General features: G+C 40.6%; 1 protein-coding gene across 3 annotated transcripts in view; it reads right to left on the reverse strand.

Moving 5' to 3' along the window:
- Positions 1-23152, reverse strand: part of PCNX1 (pecanex 1) — a 79898-nt gene that overhangs the window by 53338 nt on the left and 3408 nt on the right. For all 3 annotated transcript variants that reach the window (XM_081185810.1, XM_081185809.1, XM_081185808.1), the window contains exons 2-6: positions 10185-10393; positions 9418-9523; positions 8193-8238; positions 5692-5781; positions 471-2156 (exon numbers count right to left, since the gene is read on the reverse strand). In XM_081185810.1, coding sequence (XP_081041936.1) covers positions 471-2156; positions 5692-5781; positions 8193-8238; positions 9418-9523; positions 10185-10393 — 2137 coding nt within the window. The remainder of the gene's footprint in view (positions 1-470; positions 2157-5691; positions 5782-8192; positions 8239-9417; positions 9524-10184; positions 10394-23152) is intronic.

Here is a 23152-nt window from a genome sequence, read left to right on the forward strand (position 1 = left end):
TAGATATATATATATAGATATAGGTATATATACACACCACAATTGTAACTATATTGCATACTGATTTGTTACTGGATGAGGACTGCAAGTACTTTCAAAATTAGGCTATTTTGTTAACAGTAACTGAATTATTTCAGGGAAAGCAAAATTATGGCAAGTAATTATGCTAGTTAAACCATCCTAGAAGGTTGCACATACACATTTTCTTCAAAAGGTACCATCCTTTGAAATAATGTTTGGTTGAGACAACCACGCAACTATTTACAAAAGCGAAAGAACTCTAAATAATACTGACAGGAAGCAATCTTGTAGTATTGCACAACATAAAATGATCCAAGAGATACAGAGGCTCCATATGAAGGCATTAGCTTCATAAACAGAAAGCTGGAGTTCATTACAATGGAAATGGTGCTATTAAGAAAACAATTGCAACGACTAGCAGTGTTACATCCAGGACTCTGATTACTTACCAACACTTCCCTGCTCCTGCTCCTCCCCTTCAGCAAAAATAGTCTGGTTTGGTAAGCTATTCCTAGAACGAGTGACTGATTCTAGTTGTGAAGCCCTTCCCAACAGAGATAGCTCATCAAGCACCTCTCCCTCTTTGGCATCCAAATCAGATTTAGAAGTTGTTAGTTGTTTTATGGTATCTGGCATCATTAGATTTGGATCGTTCAAGCAGGCTACAGTACTGCTATCCAAGCTTAATACCCTGGTACGACTCTTGGCACTGTTTGCGCTGGTAGTCCGTCGTGTTGAGTGCTTTTTGCCATTTGCCTCAGAGGCCAAGTGGATTTTGTAAGTGTACTCCAAGTCTGTGCCCCTCTCTTTTGCAATATATTTGGTCTTTAGGGCATTGTACTTTCCCTCAGGAGACTGGCACGAATGGGAGGTGGTGCTGGACGAGCTATCACTGCTGAACTGGTGGGCTGACTGCATGCTTGAGGTCCTGCTCAAGTCACTTTGATCACTTGAGTCCTCATCATGACAAAAAACTGCACTGTGGGGTTTGGTACCAGAGACACCTCGGAAGGAAATATACTCCTTGTGTCGACTTGTGTCAAAACTACTAGCCCGTTTTTTCCCTGTCCTTCTCCTGCTGGACTTGTGAGCTGAAGCTGTTCGGTGAATTAAGCTACATGATTTGGGCCGTACATCCCCGTCCTTTTGCTTTCCTACCATCTCCTTACAAGTTCTCGAGTCAACCGCAGAGGATTTCTCTTTCTGCTCATCTCTTTTCTCAACCGTTTTCCCAGGAGGCTGGTCTGCTTGTGTCGTCAGTTCATTTGCGTGAGGATTCTTATTGGCTTCTTCTGAAGCAGAGGTACTAAGAGCCCTCTGATTGTGTACCTCCTCTGATGCGTTCAGACTGCCTTGCTCTTGAATGTTACTGCCAACGCTCATCTCTACTGCAGTTCTTTCGCTACTAGTCCTTTTGTCAGTAGCAAAACTACAATCATCAGAATCAACAGAGCAGTCCTTTTTCTTGCTGCTTTTCTTCTCCTCTTTAGGTGACTCCTCATGCTCCGACAACACACTTTCTATGTGAGTGGAGCTCGTCTGCTCACTTTTGTAGCTGCTGACAGTACTGATAGTATCACGATCAGTGCCACTACAATAGCTCTCCGTTGAGCCACTACTTCGAGTACTGAGGCTTCTTAGACTATCTATACTTTTGTCCGCTTGTAATGATTTGCTCTTGCAGCTTCTGGCCAGCAGCTGTGGGCTGCTACATTTCAGAATATCATCCAGTTGAAAGACTCCAGAAATGCAGGAGTTCTCAGCTAAGGATTCTTTGGATCCAGATCGAGGCTTGGAAGCTTCTAATTCACTGACAGGATCCAGGCCTCGCCTTTGCTGATAGAGGGGAAAGTCGTTCAGCGAAACATCTGGAAAAGCAACAGCTGAACTAGAAGTCCTGGGCACCCCTCGTGGCCTATGGTCTTTCCTATAGGAGTGCGAATGCAAAGGCACAAGAGAAGCCATTTCAGTGTCACATGCATTGGACATAGATTGCTCTACATGGTGGTTGTTAGGGAGGCACACTTTGTCAGTGCTATCCCGTGGCAACTCCTGTGCAGATGATAATGATGGTTGAATGGACACAAAGGAATCAATGGAGACCAGATGGAATGCCTTCCGATCAGCTGCCAAATCTGTTTTAAAAATAAATAAAAAAGAAAGTTGTATAGGCATGTTTGCAAATTAAGCTAGTTGCTTTATGTTTAATAGCTTAAGTTCAGGCAAAGAAAGCAATCAATTTGGTTATATTTTTGTAAATTCCTACATGAAACAATTGCTGTTTGCTTGTTCACATTTAAATAGTGGTTATAAAATGTTTAAAATATATTCCCTTTTAATCTAACATGTACACATAGCATTTACTCTGGTGTCCACTATTAAATTACGCAGAGACAGGATCACTTTTTGTAAGTTTCCACTACATAAGCAAATCTTATTTGAGAAAAGATTAGAGCCCATCAATGCAGCGCAATGAACAATGGTAACTAAGGTGACTGTTCTATTAAATTAAGAGTAGTGTAGGCGATAAGTCTTTCTCGGGCATTATATTCAGGGTACAACTCTGTCTGGGGTTCTTGCGCACTTTCTCACTTATTGTGGAGGAAATGGACTGCACCCACTTGAATGGGTTATCTTCCAAACTACCTGTGCAAATAAATAAGGTACAACTCAGTTCATTTGTTATATTCCCCTTACAATTCACAATATGCCACATCCAAGATTAACATAAAGTGGAGTGTTCTCCCTGGAATGTAATGCCAGAACAGACATAGTGAATGTTGTTGTGCATGCTACTTTAAATGAAGATATCAAGTCCATATTATTTTTGAGGAATTTTTTTCTAATACAGAAAATGCATTAGACAATGAAATCAAATAATGGTTTGGCTGCAAGTTCATCTTTTAGGGACCTTCTTTCCCACACAATTCTAGTAGTGTTGATTGCAATCAACTCTCTTATTTGGCATGAATGAGAAATTAGTTCAGTCTACATTTTAAATCAAGCCAACCAGATTCATTTCAGTCTGACTTCAGGCCTAGGTATGGTACTGAAACAGCCTTGATCACCCTGACCCATGACCTTTATCAAAAGAAAGGCAGAGAGAGCACTACCCTCTTCATTCTCTTGATATCTCTGTATACTCCATTGAGTATAGGGGGTGCTGAGGTCTAAGCCACTGAGCCACTTGGGCTTGCTGATCAACAGTTCAAATCGTCCCAACAGCGTGAGCTCCCATTGCTTTGTCTCAGCTCCTGCCAACCTACCAGTTGAAAAGCATACCAGTGCAAACAGATAAACAGGTACCGCTGCAGTGGGAAGGTGAATGGCGTTTCCGTGTGCTCTGGCTCTTGTCACGGTGTTCTGTGCGCCAGAAGCGGTTTAGTCATGCTGGCCACATGACCCGGAAAAGCTGTTTTTAGACAAACACTGGCTCCCTCAGCCTGAAAGCGGAGATGAGTGCCACAGTAGAATTTGACTGGACTTAACTGTCCAGGGGTCCTTTACCTATGACCACTGTTGAGTATGGTACCCTCCCTGAACAACTTTGGGGATTGGGGCACTGTTTTACAATAATTTCACTTCTATCTGTAGGGCAGGTGACAGAGATAGCATTGAGGAACTACTACTCAGACCTATGGTATTTCAGGGGTTCATCTTGCCCCATGCTGTTCAACATCTATATGAAACCATTGGGAGCTGTCACTGGAATACCATGCCTTCGGTATGGAGATGACACCCAGCTATCTTTCCATGCCATCTGAATCAGGAGGGGTTGTTCACGTGCTGAATCAGGGTTTGGAAAAAGTGATGTGCTGGATAAGGGTCAATGAACTAAAGGGGGATCCTGTGAATCAGTTTTAGGAACCAGCTTTAGATGGGGTAACCCTCTTCCTGAGAGGTATGCAACCTGGAGACATTCCAGCTGTTGGTGGAAATACAGGTGATCTGTGGCAAAGTGAACTTATGCCCAGCTAAGGGTGTCTCGTCAGCTATAGCTATTGAACCTCTGTGATTCATGCTGGTAACTTCCCAGAAAGGGAAGGTCTGGAAAAATAATCAGTGTTTCCTAAACTTGAGTCTCCAGTTGTGTTTGAACTACAATTCCCGTCATCCCTGACCACTGGTCCTGATAGGAGATGTAGTACAAAAACAGCTGGAGACCCAAGTTTGGGAAACACTGCTATACATGTTATTAATAACAATAGGAAGAAGAATAATTTGTGCACCTACCTAGTGCGTACAGAACATGTTGGAGAAAAATGTGAATCAAAGCACAGCTATCAATCATATTATGCACCTCCAAATTTAGGGATGCTGCTTTGGTTCAAAAAATACATTTAACACAAAAATGCATGCATTATTTTTTTCATGGGGAGCCAGGAAAGCATCCAAAATGCTTTATCTTAGAGGAAGAATGCATATAAAATGTGCAATTCAAATGCAAAATGTCTGTAGAAAACAAAAACAAACCTGGACAGACTTATGACTTAGTGCATGCAAAGCTAACTTAGCATGAAAATAAGTCTGATTTGTCAATTCCAGCAATTCTTCACTGTTAAAAGTAACATACATCACATTGATAGAAAGCTTAAATAATGGAAGCATTAAAGCGGTACAAAGTAGAGATCATGAAATAAATATTATTTCATGGATCTTGGATACAAATTAGAAAAGGGAGAACAAAATATTTGGGGCCAGATCAAGAGGCAAAGCATTGCATTTACACAAATATATAAACAAGCCCACAGATAATACCCTCCCTGCCATCAAATTAGCACATTTTTCCTGACTGTTTTTAATCTCTTCTATGTGCTTATAGGAAGCTTTGTCCAGTGACAGAACTAAACTGTTGATATACGTATTAAGAAGCATTTATCTAGATAATAAGTAGTGGCTTTCATCACATACAATTAATTAAGAACAGTTGTCTATGTCTTTGGTCATGATGTGCATTCTGGTAAGTGAATATGTGGACTAGGCTTTACAATGTCTGTACCGAGATCAACATACACTCAGTTCAGCAATTCCCACTGTTGGGGGAGGGGGGAGAAAACAGAAATGTGTATGTGTGTAAAAATATATTTTAAAAGGAGAAATCAGTAATGAGTTGACTTTCTGGTGAAGTCTTGTGTCACAACAGAAAGAATTGTGCACATCCAATCATTAAAGTTGTATGAATGTCATGTTAAGTATATAAGCTTACTGAGCAAAAAATGCTTCAAACTGGAAGCCTGTGAAAATGCCATATGGTCATGTGGGAAGATCTCTTCATTAATTCTGTTCCAGATAAACTTTAAAGAAACTCATCAGTGTTTCATTTTAACTCACTGCAAACGTATATCTATGAAGACTCATATTCTATGCATATGAATCCACAGAGGAAAGCACAGTAAAGTGCATCCTTCACACTTTGCCAGAAAAATAGAATAGGCGTTAGAAAACTTTTAAAGGGTGCTAATTTATTAGAAGGGGTTCACACCATCAATTTGCTTTTGGAACAGATTTATGATGCATGCTTAAACCTATCAATTGGTCACAGCACAATATGCAGCTAAACTAATAACACCATGCAAAACTATAATTTCTATACAGTGTTCATCTTGACCTAAATAGCATCTCAATGAGCTTAATATACAACAGCTTGCATAACAACATAATATGCCTTACCTTGCTCCTCGCTCCCTTCTTTACAGAGACTAGAACTCTGGCCAAGACTCAGACTGATATCATCGGAAGTCTTTGCAGTGTCTGTATCACCTGCACATCAACAGAAATAGTGTGTTAGTTTACAAAGCTGTATCCTGCCAACCTAATAAGAGAATGCGTCTTTGAGGGGCATTATTTCTAGATGGGATACTTAAGTTCTGCACGTGGTATTATTTAAGTAAGTTACAACACTCCATCCTGCCAAAGTACCAAATGAGCACAAAAAATATAAAAGACCCCTGAACAGTTAAGTCCAGTCAAAGGCGACTATGGAGTTGCAGTGCTCATCTCCACTTTCAGGCTGAGGGATCTGGCATTTGTCCATAGACAGCTTTCCGGGTCATTTGGCCAGCATGACTAAACCGATTCTGCCGCAAGAGAGCACCATGACAGAAGCCAGAGTGCATGGAAACACTGTTTACCTTCCTGCTGCAGCCGTACCTGTTTATCTACTTGCACTGGCATGCTTTTGAACTGTTAGGTTGGCAGGAGCTGGAACAAAGCAATGGGAGCTCACCCCATCATGGGGATTTGAACTGCTGATGTTCTGATCAGCAAGCCCAAGAGTCTCAGTGGTTTAGACCACAGCACCACCTGCGTCCCCCCCCAAATACCAAAATGAGCACAATAGCATTGGTACTCATTCCTCTTGTACTAGTGCAACACTGCATTTTACAGCTCATGAAGCTATGCACATGTTTAAGTGAGAATCACCAAAGAACTTTTGTTATTGGGTGGCATATAAAGGCTGTACAGAAAATAAAATAAATAATGCTGTGCAGTGAGGCTGCTACTATGTTGCCCAGTCACCATCTTGTCCACTATTTCAGTATCAGACCATTTCTGATGCCAACAGCGCTATCTACAAAAAACAGTATACACCCACCATACCCAATCAAGAGCCGTAGGCCCTCTTTCAACAGTAGCTCTCATGAAAATGACACATGATGAAGTGATGGACAACAAATACTAAAACCAAGGGAAATTTCCTGATTTGAACTGAAACTGCAATTTTTGCCTTGCATCTCTTGCCTCTCCACAGAGCCATCCAAGACTCAGAGTTTCTCTAGCCTACCTTCTCACAGTTGAAAAGCAGAGCAAAAAGATTACCAGACACTTGTCAATTAGTATGCACAACACTGTGACACACAGAGAGATAATATATGTCCAAAGCAGAGAAAAATCTTGCTAAAATGGCTAGGACAACAGGAGAGGGACCCTGGACCATGAGTTAGAAGCAGCAGATATCTACTTAGGCTGGCAGAAGCACTAATATGTCACAGAATAGGAAGTCTTTCCCAATCTAGAACCCAATGACAACCAATGGTCTGCTAACAATCTCTGGCTACTTATGGGTTCTACAATGCTGGGCAATATAGCCCAAGAGTATGGGCTGTGATTGATTTCAAGATATAGTGGCCAGGAAAGGGTGTGCCCATTGGAGGAAGCTAGAAACCTTTCCCAACAAAACCATTGGGTTATACAGCTCATATCAAATACAGTGGTGCCCCGCAAGACGAATGCCTCGCAAGACGGAAAACTCACTAGACGAAAGTGTTTTCCATTTTGGAGGTGCTTCGCAAAACGAATCTCCTATGGGCTTGCTTCGCAAGACGAAAATGTCTTGCGAGTTCCTGCGGGTTTTTTTTCCTTTCCCCCCCCTTTTTCTAAGCCGCTAAGCCGCTTATCAGATGATCTGATAAGCTGATAAGCTGCTAAAAGCCGCTAATAGCACTAATCCGCTAATCCGTCAATGGGCTTGCTTCGCAAGACGAAAAAACCGCTAGACGAAGAGAATCACAGAACGGATTCTTTTCGTCTTGCGAGGCACCGCTGTACAGAACAGTAAGATCCAATCAAAATGGATAGAGATTGTTCTGATACTGTAAGCAATATTTACTCAAAACTGGGAGGTGAGAATTACTACAAAGCATAACATGAAAACACTTAAGTATTTAGTGGTTAGTTATTTCACCAAAGGCATGAACACTAAATAGGAAAGGTCATCAACCAGCTCACTTACTGTAAGCTTAAATGTCACAGAACACACTTATGAAACATCCAGGAATTCATATATTCACTGACAAACAAATGCTAATTTTCTATTTTATAAATTCATCTAATCCAAAATATTTTGGCAAATCAGAAAACTTCCATTTGATGTGCCAGATCATATACAAGCAGCAAGTTAGCATAATATTGCAACCACTGACTACAGGAGAAAATGTGAAGTGGATAAAAATATGGCTCCTGTCAATCTGTTTTATGAGTGGGTGCAGCCATTTTATGTGAGCAAGCTGAAATAGCATTCTTTTATAACACTTTTTGCTAAGTCTTGGCGATCTTTACAGATAGTCCTACACTATGCATCACTTTGCCATGAACCAACTGTATGTTGATAAATTGAAAAGGCTACTTGATACCAGTTGTGCTTGAAGATGAATTTAATAACTAGGCCTTACCTTTAATGGTAGCTGCAGTTCCACGCCGAGATAAGCCAGATCCAATCTAAAATGAAGCAACAAAGTTTATTTACCTGCCTAAACAATTACGACTGGCAAAGACAAGTTAAATGCCCAATTTCTCCCATGTATGCAGCAGGAGTATGGCACTTGCAAGAATAATAAAGAATAATAAAACCTGAAGAGCTGCATCCACTGGTGCTCCTTGTGCAGATCGCAGCCTCTTCGATCCAGCAGAGGCTTGTGCAGGTGGAATGAGGAGAGAGATGACTTTCACCAAGTCCCCCTGCAGTTTTCTGTCCCACCTCCCATGCTGTTCTAAAGGGTTCCCCAAACTTCTGCAGCAGATCTGGGGAATTGGCAAAAGTCACCTCCCTCCTTTTCTACTGATGGAAAGCCTCCACTAGATCCAAGTGGCTTGTCACTAGCTGCAACTCAGAGTTGCTTGTTTTCTCTTTCTGAAAAAGCCACTATGTTGCTACTGTGTTGCTCCTTTTCTAGAAACTGATTCTTCAAGACTTCATAGAATACTTTTTTGTTAAGAGAAAAAAGCAAAGTAATTAATTTGGCATGATAGCAAGGAAACCCCGGCAATTAATGCCACAAAATAACTGCAATACATGAGGACACTTTAGTTTGCTGTTTTAGTGATAGGAGTTAAAACTAGATTCCTTTCCACAAACACACCTTCCCTGACACTCACAAAAGCATTTACACCTCAGACAATAGCAATAATTAGGTGTGAAAGAACAAACAGGTTTAATCTCTTTCCATTCTCACAAATTCATCTTCACAAAGTTTTGTCAACATCTGAAGAATAGGAGTGTATTATGTGTTTCAAGGAGCCACAGCAGCTCAGGATTAAAAACAAAACATATAAAGGGCAGCAGCCAAAAAAAAAACCAACAACGTTACTTCACTGCAGGAACAGCTTCAACATGCAACTTAGAAACATTTGAAATTACGCAATTTTTGATCCACACAATTTTGAAATAGGTAAGAATCTTCTAAAACCAGCAAAGCTGAAACCAACAAACTAATAAAGTATGTTTAAAAGACTAGCAAAATGAGATTCTTAGCTGTCCTCAGACAGAGAAGACGGAACTAAAAATAAAGGTAACATCATGTATTGGAGCATATTTCTGCTGAACTTAACTGGAACAGCAACAGTATCCATTATAATGGCATATAAAAAAAAAGCAGTTGTTGCATGATTAATTCTTACCTGGTTATTTAGGTCTAGGCCAGCAAAGGAATTTCGTGAACTACAGCCTACAGGAGGAGTGGCTTCTCGTACAAACTCTGACATCTCAATCCCTCCACCAGGATCACTAAATATGAAATGTTTAAGAAATCTTAAATATTACAGTGTTCTGGTTGTACATGAAAAATAAGTCAGAAGGCACATCTGGGGCAAGTCTCTAGATAGCTGATAATGAGTTCATCTACTAAGCATATAGAACAGGGTTGTGAAACCTTTGATATTCCAGATGCTGTAAAACAACAACTCCAATTATCACTCCTATCACTGAATATGATGGCTGAGGCTAATAGAGTTGGCAGCCCAACAACACCTTGAGGACTACAGATACAGAAACACCACTACTACAATCAAAGTTTGCAGCAAAGTTTCAAATATGGCTGCAGAGATTTTGCTCAATTCCTTCCAACAGAAATAAACTTAGACAACAGTGTTGTCTATATTTAGGATGTAAATCAGAATAACAGATTAGAAGACCTTTCTAACAGAATTGATAGGACTGGATGAACTACGTTCAAGGGGACTAAACTTGCAGAAAATTGCAGTCAAACATTAACTATGCATGAGTGCTAGTTGGTGCATGAAGCGGTTAAAACTACAGAACTGGATTGCTAGACTCAGTTAGGTCACACCCCTCACCAGAACTACAACATGCTTTAAGTTGTTTAAGTTGTTAAGGTCATGACAAAGGGGGGGGGGAGTATCCATCACATGGACTTAAGTTTCCTTACCTAGGTCCATTACTGTCCTTTCTTCTGGCAGAAGAGTTCCCTTGTTCTGTTTTTGCACCTCTATCCATACGCTCACTGGCATTCTTCTCCACAATCTCACCTTCATCAAGTGCCCTGTGCAGACGGTAGTTTACCATCTTCAGAACAATGAATAGAGCGGCTATCACAGGGCAGTAGATTGCTACTATCACCATGGAAGAAGGAAGGGCCTTTCAAAAGAGACAAAAATAAATGAAGTCATTAAGGATACAAGCAGAAAAGTCACCTATCACCAAGATCTTGAAGTTTGTGTATGGCAATCTGCATATACCTTCTATAAATATCATTTTTATACTGCATTCTATGCAATGTTGTCCAAAACAGGTCTTATTGATATACATATTAGGGTCATGGGGAAGAATCCTGAATCATATTCACATATTTAACCACATACAAGTTCATTAACGTTAGCAAGTAACACTGAATTGAGTAAATGTATTCAAATGAAATAACAGCCCTCTTTGGGTGGTAGGCTAAAAGTTAAGTAAACATGTGAGGGGGTTAGTGGGAATGAACATGCTAGTTCCACCTCCTATATCACTGTTCTTGACACTGTTTGTGAAGAGTGATTTTCTGAAGCAGGATGTCCTCCCTGTGTATTTTAAAATAGATACCTCTTATTCAAAGTGGCTGAAGAGCACATCTTTATTTGTAACAACACAGGGACAAAAGCGATGAGATCTCTTGCAATTTTCAATAAGAGGATTAATATTTCTCAGGTTTAGCTCTGAGCTACAATATTTTTCTATATCAAATCTTGCATTTACGGTATTATTATCACCATCATCAGTTTATTAATCATCTTCTGTTCAATCACCCAACGTGATGTACAAGAAAAAATAGCCAAAAAAAGTTTAAAAACCATTTAAATAAACCCAAGTCCCCATATATATTTAAAACAAAACAAAAACTAAACAAGTAGGTATTCATAGCCTATACCCATTTATACAGCCGTGAAAGCCTGTCAAAATAAAAATGTTGTCAGCTGTTTCCAGAAAGAGCTGATAGTCGGCACCTGTTACTTCTCAACAGGAACTCTGTTCCAAAGTACATGGGCAGCCACACTAAAAGTCCTGCTGTGAGTTATTGTTGGTCAGGCTTCTGTGATCTTTGAAACTTGCAGGAGAAACATAGCCACAATAATCTACTGGACATATAAGGGATAAGGTGGTCTTATCCAAAAGATTTTTTTAAAAGCGCCCATTTCTAGGTCATGACTACAATACACACGAAAAATAACGTAAGTAACAGTGCCAGAAATAGTCTCACCTGAAGACTTAAATAGCTTCCTTTGGTCAAGGCAAATAGGGAAACATGAAACAAGACTTTTGCTGTACAGTTCCATAATCAACCCCCTGGTTCATTCCTCCTTCTCCCACCCTCATATTGCTTTCATTGCGCTCAATAAAGAATTTAGATTTCGCTATATAAAGAATCCCTAGCCTCTGTTTAGGTTTACAAATAGTTTTTTCCACTTCTGAGGCAGAAAGGATTAGTCACAGACACACCAATCCATTTTAGCTATAATGCATCCTTTGTTAAATGTTACCCTGAGAGAAAGGGAAGGAAGTTATGGTACTAAGGTTGCATGTAATGGAACCACTGACATACTTTTGCTTCCACCTGTACGACCTGCAGCAGAAATTCTGCAGGCCTCTCATGAATTGCTTTACATGTTTTTTCCCCCTTTTAAAACAACAAACCCCTTGGTAATGATCATTGGCTCAGATGACTAGTAGACGGCAAAGCAAAATAATAAAATAACCCTTGGATCACCTAAGTACAGTGACCTCGGAAAGTAATGATTAATTTTAGACAAATAATAAGAAAAGCAAAAAGAACCAAGCACATTAACACAGGCAACTCAAAGTCAGCTACCCTTACCCGCAAGGCAGCAGAGGTTTATTATATACTGCAAAATGAAATTTTAAAAATTGTACTAAAAAATAATAATCCACTGAAGATTTTGCACAAGATTATACAGGGAGGGTATGATTCTTCATCAAAATTCCCTTAATTATCATTCTATCAAATGTGCGTTTTCATTATCATTATCATCCCAACTGATAATATCCTCTTCCAACTCCTTTTTTTCTAATGAACAAATGATTATGCACAGATCAGAAACTGTAGACCCTGAGCAAGCCATCTCTTTTCAGCAGCTTAATGCATACGAAAGCTGTCAGAAGGCTACACTAATTAAAACTTTTTCCCCTGACAAGATGTAAATGACTTTTATTCATTCAACTATAGTTGTAAGCAGGTACCAAGGCAACCACCTAGCAATTATAAGAACACTATACAGTTTCTAACAATGCATTTCCCCAATTTAAACAGTATTAGACAGTACGTGCACATATATATATGTGTCAGATCACCAGTATTTCTTCAAGATGTTACAAGGAAACACAAGGGAAAAATGCACCAAGGAAAACTAGCAACACTCCTGTCACTTTATTTACCTGGCACTTTCTTATGCCACAATGTATATTCAGTACCTGCCAGATTCACTCCAGCAACGTCCTCTAGCTATTACTGCACAGATCCAGCCTCTTTTATCAAGCTCTTGGTGTACATTCCTCACAGTTCTATGAGTCGAGATACCCAATCAATTTTCCGTTTTCTTCAACTATCCAGCTTGCTCCATACATCAGATCTATTCTACTCTAAAGGTCATCCGTTTCAACCATCCATTCATGATTCAAAAGCCCTCAGACTCCAATATGAATCCAAGTTCATAGCTACATAAAGAAAAAATGCGCTAGTGTCAAGGATTCCATGGCCCCAACTGGGAACCCCAGCACCTGAGACTTCACATACTAAGCCTCTTGTGACTGCATGCTCAGGTGCTAGAAACTCCTTCCAACACAGCAAAGAGCAGGATGCAACGCTGACCACAGATCCATTGACCAAGCTTGATTTTAGATAAGGATGCTGCACGGCCCAGCCCTGGCCCAGCCCCATACTATCTTGGAAGGACAGAGAATGTGGGAAGTATATTTTAGGAAGCCTTATAAAAGGGAAATGACTTGGCATAGAGACCATTTGGCAAGAAAATATGCATTAGAGGAAAGTGGGCTTCTGAATTGCTACTGTTAAAAATAGAATTTGCACTCTCCATTTATACAGTGTTGAATATAATGAAAAGGTTATTTGCAGGAGTGTTTGATGAATGGTTCACAATGGATATTTTATATAATGCATTTAACTGATAGTCTCAACCACAGTTTTACTCAGTACAATTACTTTTTATTCTGTTATCTTTCCCTTCAAAATATTTGACTCCCTTAGATATAAACAACTGGTTGTCTAGATGTAGCCTGAACTTACTGTTTTGCTATAACCAGGCCTTTGGCTGATTAAATATTGTATGACCTCTTAAATGTGTTTGGGGGAGCGGATCATTAGTTTGTTTTTTTGTTTTTTATTATGTATTTTGAGTTCTCATTTTGAATTTTTTTGTTATGAACCACCCTATGATCTTCTGAAGATGGGCAGTACTGTATAAAAATTTAATAACAACATATTGGTGCCCCATTACTGGAGCAGTACTTTTTCCCATATCAACATACTCATACTCTAAATTCATCTACTGGGGCTCTTCTCCATTTACCTCTTCCACCAGAAAAATAACAATCATTTTCAAGGCTTTCTTGGCATGGCATCCCAGTAATGGAATGCCCTATTCAAACAGGTCTACTTGGTTCCGACAGTGCTATCATCAATTAACCATTTTTCCAAAAAAAGAAGAAGCAGCTTTTACTTCAACTCTAGAGATTAGCATATCAGCCAAATATTTTATCTGTTACTTGCTTTTGCATTTATTGTATTGGTTTTATACTGTATACCTCCCTGAAATTTAAAATATACATGTTTTAAATAAAGTTTGCTGTTTAAATGAAGGTAGCTAAGTGTTATTAAACTTCAAAATTCACATTATTCTGAAAAAGTACTTCTCTAGCCCAATTAACAAATGTGTACAAATCAGAAATCTTGAAATCATCAGCAGGTTAAAGGTTTTTTTGTCTTGTTACACACACAACTAAGAATATAGCAATAAATAAAAGTGTAAGAAAACATAACCAATTAAACATTCCAGTGGCAAAGAGAGTTTAATAATAAGTGGGTGGAACAGAAGAGAAGATCAAGCTATCATAATTGAACATGTTTAAGAAATTTTAATATAATGATTGCCTCATTTTATATTTGTATTTTGTAGGTTTCTGAAGATGCAGCAACTGGACAAGCTTCCAGCCACATTAAACATTGGAACAATTCATCTCGCTCAACAAAGCAGCCCAATTAGGCTTTAGTGCAGACCTATTCTAGGCTACACATCTGGACCACTATGATCTACTGCAGTGTTATAGCCATATATAAGGTATCATTACAAAACTTTTCAGATTCTGTACAGTCACAAAGGGACATAGAATTCTACAGACCTAGCAGTCATTTCGGTGTTTAAAATGAGCCATAGTCTTGATTTTTAAAGGATCAGTAAAAACTATTGAATGTCTGTATATAAAAAGTTCAAGCACATACTGGTGCATCAAATAAATCTTTTCATCAATAACAAACCCCTTAAAGAGTTCTGAGCCACTACTAAACATTGCTGTTTCTCCACCAAGGTCATATTTGCACCTTTATAATTACATGTACCTCTGCTACACAGTAAGCAGCTTCCCCCTTTTCCTGCTCTGAGTTAGGGAAGGGTGATGATGGGCTTATTTTTCAACAGCAGCACTTCAAGTTGTACTGCCCAGCAACAGCCAAGATCATAGGCCAAGCTCTCTTTTCTACAGGGGGTAACTTCCTCAACCAATGCTCAGTGACAGTGGTCCAAATCAGAACAGGGAAGGAGGGAGGAACCTGACAGGCATAATTGGTGGCTTGGTTAGCAAAGCCAGTCAAAAATTGCAGATCACTGCCTTGCATATTTATTCAGTATAGGTGTACAGTGGTACCTCCGGTTGCAGACGGGGTCCGTTCCGGAGGTCCGATCGGATCCCGAGGTTTCTGCAACCCGAGGACTGCTGCACATGCGGCAGTAGACCGCTTCTGTGCATGCATGCATGGCAAAACCCGGTAATATGCTTTCAGGTTTGCCACTTTCGCATCCCGAAGTTTACATAACCAGAGGGTTACTTAACCAGAGGTACTACTGTATATGAGAATTAAAAGGTGAAGGGACCCCTGACCATTAGGTCCAGTCGTGGCCGACTCTAGGGTTGCGGCACCCATCTCGCTTTATTGGTCGAGGGAGCCGGCGTACAGCTTCCGGGTCATGCGGCCAGCATGACTAAGCCACTTCTGGTGAACCAGAGCAGCACACAGAAACGCCGTTTACCTTCCCGCCAGAGCAGTACCTATTTATCTACTTGCACTTTGATGTGCTTTCGAACTGCTAGGTTGGCAGGAGCAGGGACCGAGCAACGGGAGCTCACCCCATCGCGGGGATTCGAACCACCAACCTTCTGATCGGCAAGTCCTAGGCTCTGTGGTTTAACCCACAGCGCCACCCGCATCCCATATATATGAGAATAGAAGCACACAAATTACTGTTAGGTACCTTCAAATTTACAGGCTAGAAAGCCTAGAAATGAGTCAGACAATTCAGGAGATTCATGCAAGGTATGAAGAGAATAATAATAATAATAATAATAATAATAATAATAATAATAATAATTTATTTATTTATTTATTTATTTATATCCTGCCCATCTGGCTGGGTTTCCCCAGCCACTCTGGACGGCTCCCAACCAAATATTAAAAACACAATACAGCATTAAACATTAAAAACTTCGCTAAACAGGGCTGCCTTCAGATGTCTTTATAATAAATAATATTTTAATTGAATAATAAAAATGTTAGTGCTCTGCAGAAACTGGAGAGAATAAGTTTCCGTGATTATATTTTAAACAATACTATGTTGCAAATAAAAAGATGTCCATGTTGCAATGGGGGGGGGGGACATTACTGAAATTTGTTCAACATAACTACTGTTCACTGTTTTATCTTTTGTAAACCACTTTGAAGTTTTTAAAAATCAAGTGGTGTAGAAATATGTAACATATCTACAGGTGTAGAGAATGTGGAGTTGCCCAGAGATTGACATTGCTCATAGAATCTAGAATCTTACTAGTTGGGAGGGACCCCGAGGGTCATCTAGTTCAGCCCCCTGCATTGCAGGAAACTCAGCTCAAGCATTCTTGACAGATGGCCATCCAATCGCTACTTAAAAACCTCCAAGGAAGGAGAGTCCACTATCTCCCGAGGGAGACTGTTCCGCAGTTAAATGATCCATCATTAGATGAGCAGTGAGGTAGCCAAGTTTGCTGATGATACCAAATTGTTCAGGGTTGACCGGTGTTAGAAACTGAGATAAGAAAGCTAGGAGATAAATGGTACCTTAAACCTAGGTTACGGGCACCACAATGGAGTGTCTAGGGCCGGCACACTTTTTTTATAACAAGAATACAAAGCTGAAAAATAATGAACTGCGGCTGAAATCTTATGTTCATTTTTCACGTGGTCTAGTTCTCATCTGAAGACTGCAAAAAAGGCCATACTTCTCCTGCCCGCCCTCCAAAAATTCTTACGAGGGTTTCTTCTCCAGTCTTGAGAGAGTGGCTGGAAGTGAGGAGGCAGAAAAAAGGTCCTCCTTTCCTTCTAGCAAAGGCAGTTTTAATCTCAAATCTTGGGCGCAATACTGCGCCCAAAGCTCAGAAACTGCTCGCATTAAAAAAATTCCCTGTTGCAAACCACGCCTATAACAATGGGAGTTTTGAACGCTGGGGTTGCCCCAGTGTGTGACAGCTGCGAAAGAGGAAAATCCCTTATTGGAGATCATTAGACAAAGGACTGAATATAAAACTGCCAATATTATAATAACATTATACGAATCTATGGTGTGGCCACACTGGGAATACTGTTTAGAGCAGGGGTCAGCAAACTTTTTCCGCAGGGGGCCGGTCCACTGTCCCTCAGACCTTGTGGAGGGCTGGGCTATATATTTTTTATTTTTTTTTAAAAAAAAACAACGAATTCCAATGCACACTGCGAGGGGGGCAAGTAGTCCTCCTCCCCACCCGCCTTCTCAGTTTGCCCCCTGCCTCATTTGCCGAAGGGCTGGCTGCGGTGGCACAAAACGGGCTTCCTCCCCGCCTAGAGAAAGAAGGTGCTGCGCTTACCTTCCCAGGGGCTGCGCACCACCACCGCTGCTGCTACTGCTGCTGCTTTTCGTGAAGCGGATAGGCAGAGCGAGCTCGTCCGCTCCACTTTCTGGCCCATAGGAGCACCAGGGCAGCGGTGATGGCGACGGGAGGAAGAGGCTGAGCGGCGGAGGCTCTGCCAATCAAACACCGCACCTGGTTTACCTCAGCGCGGCACGGGGATGACTCCGCTGAAGTAAACCAGGCACAGTGTTTCATTGGCAGAGACACCGCCGCTCGACTTCTTCCTCCCATCGCCATCACCAGGAGTCTCAGCTTCACGGTGAGTTCCAGCTTCATGGTGCGAGCCAGATTTAGGACCCAGGTGGGCGTGATCCGGCCCGGGAACCGTAGTTTGCTGACCCCTGGTTTAGAGTTCCAGTTGCATCACTCCAAAAAGGATACTGTTGACACACCAGTAAGTGAAGCTTAAAGGCACTTCCATATAAGCTATTCATAAGCCTTGAACATGCCATGTGAATCAGTTCTTTGGTAAACAAGATTGCTCTGGCAAATCTATTATTAATAGATTAATGTTCTGTATTGAGATTTCACCAACAGCCATCAATCTCTCATTCACAAAGAGTACCTTGACTTAAACCTTCATTTTAAAATATGTAACTAATAATTCAACCTCTTTACCACACCAGTAATTTAATGCTCTGAGTCTTAGACTCCCCTGCATATTAACCCTTTCCCTGACTTAGGAGGACTGACCCCTTATAACTTATTGAAACATCTTCACCTTGCCAGACTGGATCAAGCTTGAGCGCTCCCCGCCCTAAAGCACCATGGTGATGAAAACAACACTGCAATACCCAATTGCCTCAACACCCCCAGAGATATATCTACTTAAATGCAGCAACTCCTTTAATTATGCAAATCAACACGGTAAAGGTTCCTCAGAGTGCTCATAAACAAAACTGAAGTTGTCAAACCGAAGTTGCCATGGATTTTTTTTAAAGCCCATGTATGTCGTTGCCAGGATGCTTAGGAATCCAAAATATTTATTCAGCCCAGAGTCTAAGAACTGAATGTTTGATCTCTGTTTTTTAAATTATTTTTGGAGCACTGTATATCAGAGACCCCTCGAGTTTACCTTTGAGAAAAAGTGTTTGTCATAGACCTGACAAGAGGGGTTTTGACCCAGTTTAATACTCATCAGACCTGATTAAAGATGGGTTTTATACAGATAAACAGTGGCCCATGACAGTATCAAATTCAACATATATGTGAAAAGAAAATTGTCTGGACATTCGACATAGTAACATAGTTACATAGTTTCTTCTTTGAAGAAAAAGAAATCTTTTAAAGATGAGGGAGTTAGTTGAAAGGGGAGAGAAAGGAAAAGTTGCTGGTTATGGCTACTCAAGTTAGATCTTTGGAACAAGAGTGAACAGTTCACTAAAGACATCAGCTAAAAATGCTGAGGAGGTGAAAAGGCAAACGTCGTACAGTACTAGGAACACAACTGGAAATAAAGCTGCCACTATCGTAACACAGTGACATAAATGCATGGCAGCATCACACTGGGAATAATGTGCACAATTCAGGTTGCCAATCTATGGGACACTACAGATGCTCTGGTCAGACCTCACCTGGAGTACTGTGTCCAGTTCTGGGCACCACAGTTCAAGAAGGACACTGACAAACTGGAACGTGTCCAGAGGAGGGCAACCAAAATGGTCAAAGGCCTGGAAACGATGCCTTATGAGGAACGGCTAAGGGAGCTGGGCATGTTTAGCCTGGAGAAGAGGAGGTTAAGGGGTGATATGATAGCCATGTTCAAATATATAAAAGGATGTCACATAGAGGAGGGAGAAAGGTTGTTTTCTGCTGCTCCAGAGAAGCGGACACGGAGCAATGGATCCAAACTACAAGAAAGAAGATTCCACCTAAACATTAGGAAGAACTTCCTGACAGTAAGAGCTGTTTGACAGTGGAATTTGCTGCCAAGGAGTGTGGTGGAGTCTCCTACTTTGGAGGTCTTTAAGCAGAGGCTTGACAACCATATGTCAGGAGTGCTCTGATGGTGTTTCCTGCTTGGCAGGGGGTTGGACTCGATGGCCCTTGTGGTCTCTTCCAACTCTATGATTCTATGATTCTATGAAATATTTATGGGTATTTAGTTTTAAGAAATATGAGCTAGGGAAAATGTGTTACAGGTTTATAAAATTATGTGCTGGTGTGGAAAGATTTAAAAGACTCTCCCTCTGTCACAATATTTGTTATTAGTTCTTCCTTAGCCAAGTTTAATTCCAAATTATCAATAAAACTCAAGAAAGCACAAGAAAAAACATTATATGAAGAACACAAACAGCAATCCAACAACAGAAGCAACAATAAAATCAGTTTCCAAAGGGATCACTGTATTAGTATTTTGCTGGAAACATGGCACCTTAAAGATTTACCAATTACCAAGTTATTATATATAAAATAAAATCAGTATCGATGCTCAGATAAAAAGCTTTATTCAAATAATTTCAAAGCAAACAAAGCAAGTGCCCTGCAAGCATCTCTGGGAAGTTATTCCAGAGCCAGACCAGGCCTTCTCCTTGGTCACCACCAAACCTCCAAAGAGGGGAAGGGAACCTTTAAAGCAGTCCCTGATGAACTGCAGGTTTCACATGAGAAAAGATGGTTCTTTAAATGCCTGGGTACCAAGCTGCATATAGGGCTTTCCGGGAAACAATGGCAAACTATTATTACTACAATCACCTCTTACACACATTTAATGTGATTTCAACCTTACATGGTTGAAGGCCAGTTGTTTGGAATCACACATATTAAATGCATGGAATGCACTGCTTATTGCACTCTGGAGTGCTTTTGTGAGATGTCTCCTTTGCTTGGGGGCAGGAGCGGGGGGGGGGGGGAAGGCCCAATCACCGCACTGGCTCCAGAAAGGTAACGATGTTCACACAGGGATGATTCAAGTATAAGCGTTTTTGCATATACAAACCATCCCCAGATCATAACCCTATGCAAGATACATTTGTACTGTGCTTTTACTGTTATTTTATTTGTACCACACTTTTCTATCAGAAACACCTAGCAATTTGAATTATACACCAAAAACAAACATAAAGCTCCCCCCCTTTTTTTTTACTAGTTCTGGACTGAATATCCCTTTCAAAACTGGAAGGAACAATTGGCAATTTAGGGTGAATTTTTAATCTTATGATGGTACCCTGAAATCAGCCTTTCCCAACCTGGTGTCCTCCAGACTACAACTCCCATCAGCCCTGATCACTGACCATGCTGGCTGGGGTCCAAAACACCTGGCTGGGGAAGTCTGCCTTAAATACACCAAGAGATCTCTCTTCTCACTTTAATAAAAGCCTTGCTGTTGCTTCAAGCAGTGGTGCAGCTGCTCCAGCCACGTTCCTGGAACAGAATGCCCTTGGGAATGACCCCACGTCATAAGGTAGCATCATTCCCAGGGACATTCTTGAGGAGATAAGATGGCTGTCCCCAAAAGACTCTTATTTTGCCACTTCAGCCATTTAAACCTGCAAATTAAGTTCTGCATTAATAGAGATCCTCTACTTTCCCTACACATTTTTATTCTTTCCCAGTTTTACACCACAATTTCCTCTCATGCCCTGCCAACTCCCTTCCTCTGTCTGCATCCAAATTTAAAGTACTGTAAACTGAATTCTCTCTCTCTCTCTCTCTCTCTCTCTCTGTGTGTGTGTGTGTGTGTGTGTGTGTGTTTACATCATTATGTCTGTGTAGCCTGGGAACAAGTCAACAGCTGATGTGAAATGGACAATGGGGGAGGGAAAACACAACCAGCATTTCTAAACATAACACATTTGTGTGTGCTAAATATCAGAGTTATTTATTAGGCTTTTTATAAGACAGTTTGGAGAAGCTTTAACATGCCCATTAAGGGTCTGCGCATTTCTTTGTGTGGCAGAACTCAAAGCAAACCTTATGTTAGCATAGCAAAGATCTATTCCTACACCGACAATGCACCTCCAGGCTTTCATGATGCAATTTCCTTTTACCACTCTGTTGACAAGAGTTCTGCTTGTCTGCCACTTCCAAATATAGTCCTTTCAAAAACTTTTTTAGACTTACAGAAATGTACAGAACTAATGCAGCATTTTGTGCACTTATGTAAAGGCACATAAAAAGCCCTAAGCAAACACCAAACCAACAAAACAAAACTGGCTCAGTATACACACACACACACACACACACACACACACATATTTTGCTTCATATGGAAGGCCAACAGTAGCAAATGAGCAGGTGGGGGGGTGGGGGAAACAAGGGAGGACACAGGCTGAGAATTGCTCAGCCCGCACATGGCAACGAAGACAGCCAAGTTAGAGATTAATTAAGAATTTCTGTACCAATACATCTCCATGTGTGACATTATGACTCTACAGGAACGTTTGTCATTCTTTGAAGCAAAGTAACCTGTACAATGCAGCTATACAACTGCTGACAGCAGTACACTGGTTCCCACATATTTGCATAATAGGAACTGCTACTAGGACACAGGTAAGATTCTATTCATCACTGACACACAATCAATTCATAATGCAGACAAAGCTCTTCAATCAAGTATAAAAATCTTTAGTCACCTTTGTACACTTTTTCAGGCTTTTCATATTATTAACAGAATCTACACCCAATTATGGAAGTCTGTTTTTCCTCATGCTATTGTGATTACTGTGAGCCACTTTGAGCGCAAAAAACTGTTGTTGGAAAAGTGGAATGCAAATATTGAATCAAATCAAAGTGAGCTAAACTTCAGGTGAGCGTACTGAATTCTCTAAATTGTTCCTACTACTGTTCCTTCTAAAGGGTTGCCCCTACAACTCCCTTTTTGAAAGAAAAAATACGTAAGCTTAGGACTCAAATTGAAACACCAACAATGGTGAAACACTTCCTGGCACACATCTGGATATTTCTTATGCAACAGCCAACATAGCCACACCCATGTACAGCAGTTAGCCCCATTCATTCTGCCCCTCAATAAGCAATGCAGTAGGGCTTTACGGCAAAAGACAGGCATGGCTAAAACTGTCGATCATAGTGGGAAGGGTCTATTACAAATAAGGCAGAGCTTGGGCTGTAATAAACCCACACCAACCCTTGCTATTGGTCTATGCCACTGTGCCAACTGGGGCAGGGGGATTTACCCTGAAATGTGCTTGAAAAATGAGAAACTGTAATTTTGAAGCTAACCAATCCTGTACACAGTCACAAACCACATCCTAAACAACTCCAGTTACCTCAAAAATGTGCTGTAAATATTTCTGTATTGTGCAACTGCTTCAAGGGCACAGCTCCAGAATGCCTACAGTAAACAGCACTTCAAAAAGTAAGGAATGAGATGACCACAGTGGTTCTATCTATTTAAAATATGTCTAGACTACACACATGGCAAAATATGAAAAAGTTAAAACAGACAATAATGATTCAAACCATTTAACTTACAACTAATTTGATCTATAGCTATATATTTCCTGTTACCATCCAAGGCTATTCAACAATTATCCCCCCCCAAAGAATCTAATAGATTATCATTTTCCTGCTTTTTCCTTATGTGTAAGCACAAGAGACTAACAATAATTATTCTTATGCATCTGAAGAAAGAGGATTCTAAAACAGTCATTGCTCCAGCAACAGCTCTGAAATGTCAACTCGATTCCATCACCTTGTATATTTTTCTCCTGGCAAAGCAGGCCTTTACAAACT

Source organism: Podarcis bocagei (assembly GCF_964188305.1).
Source record: "Podarcis bocagei genome assembly, chromosome: 1".
NCBI lineage: Eukaryota > Metazoa > Chordata > Lepidosauria > Squamata > Lacertidae > Podarcis > Podarcis bocagei.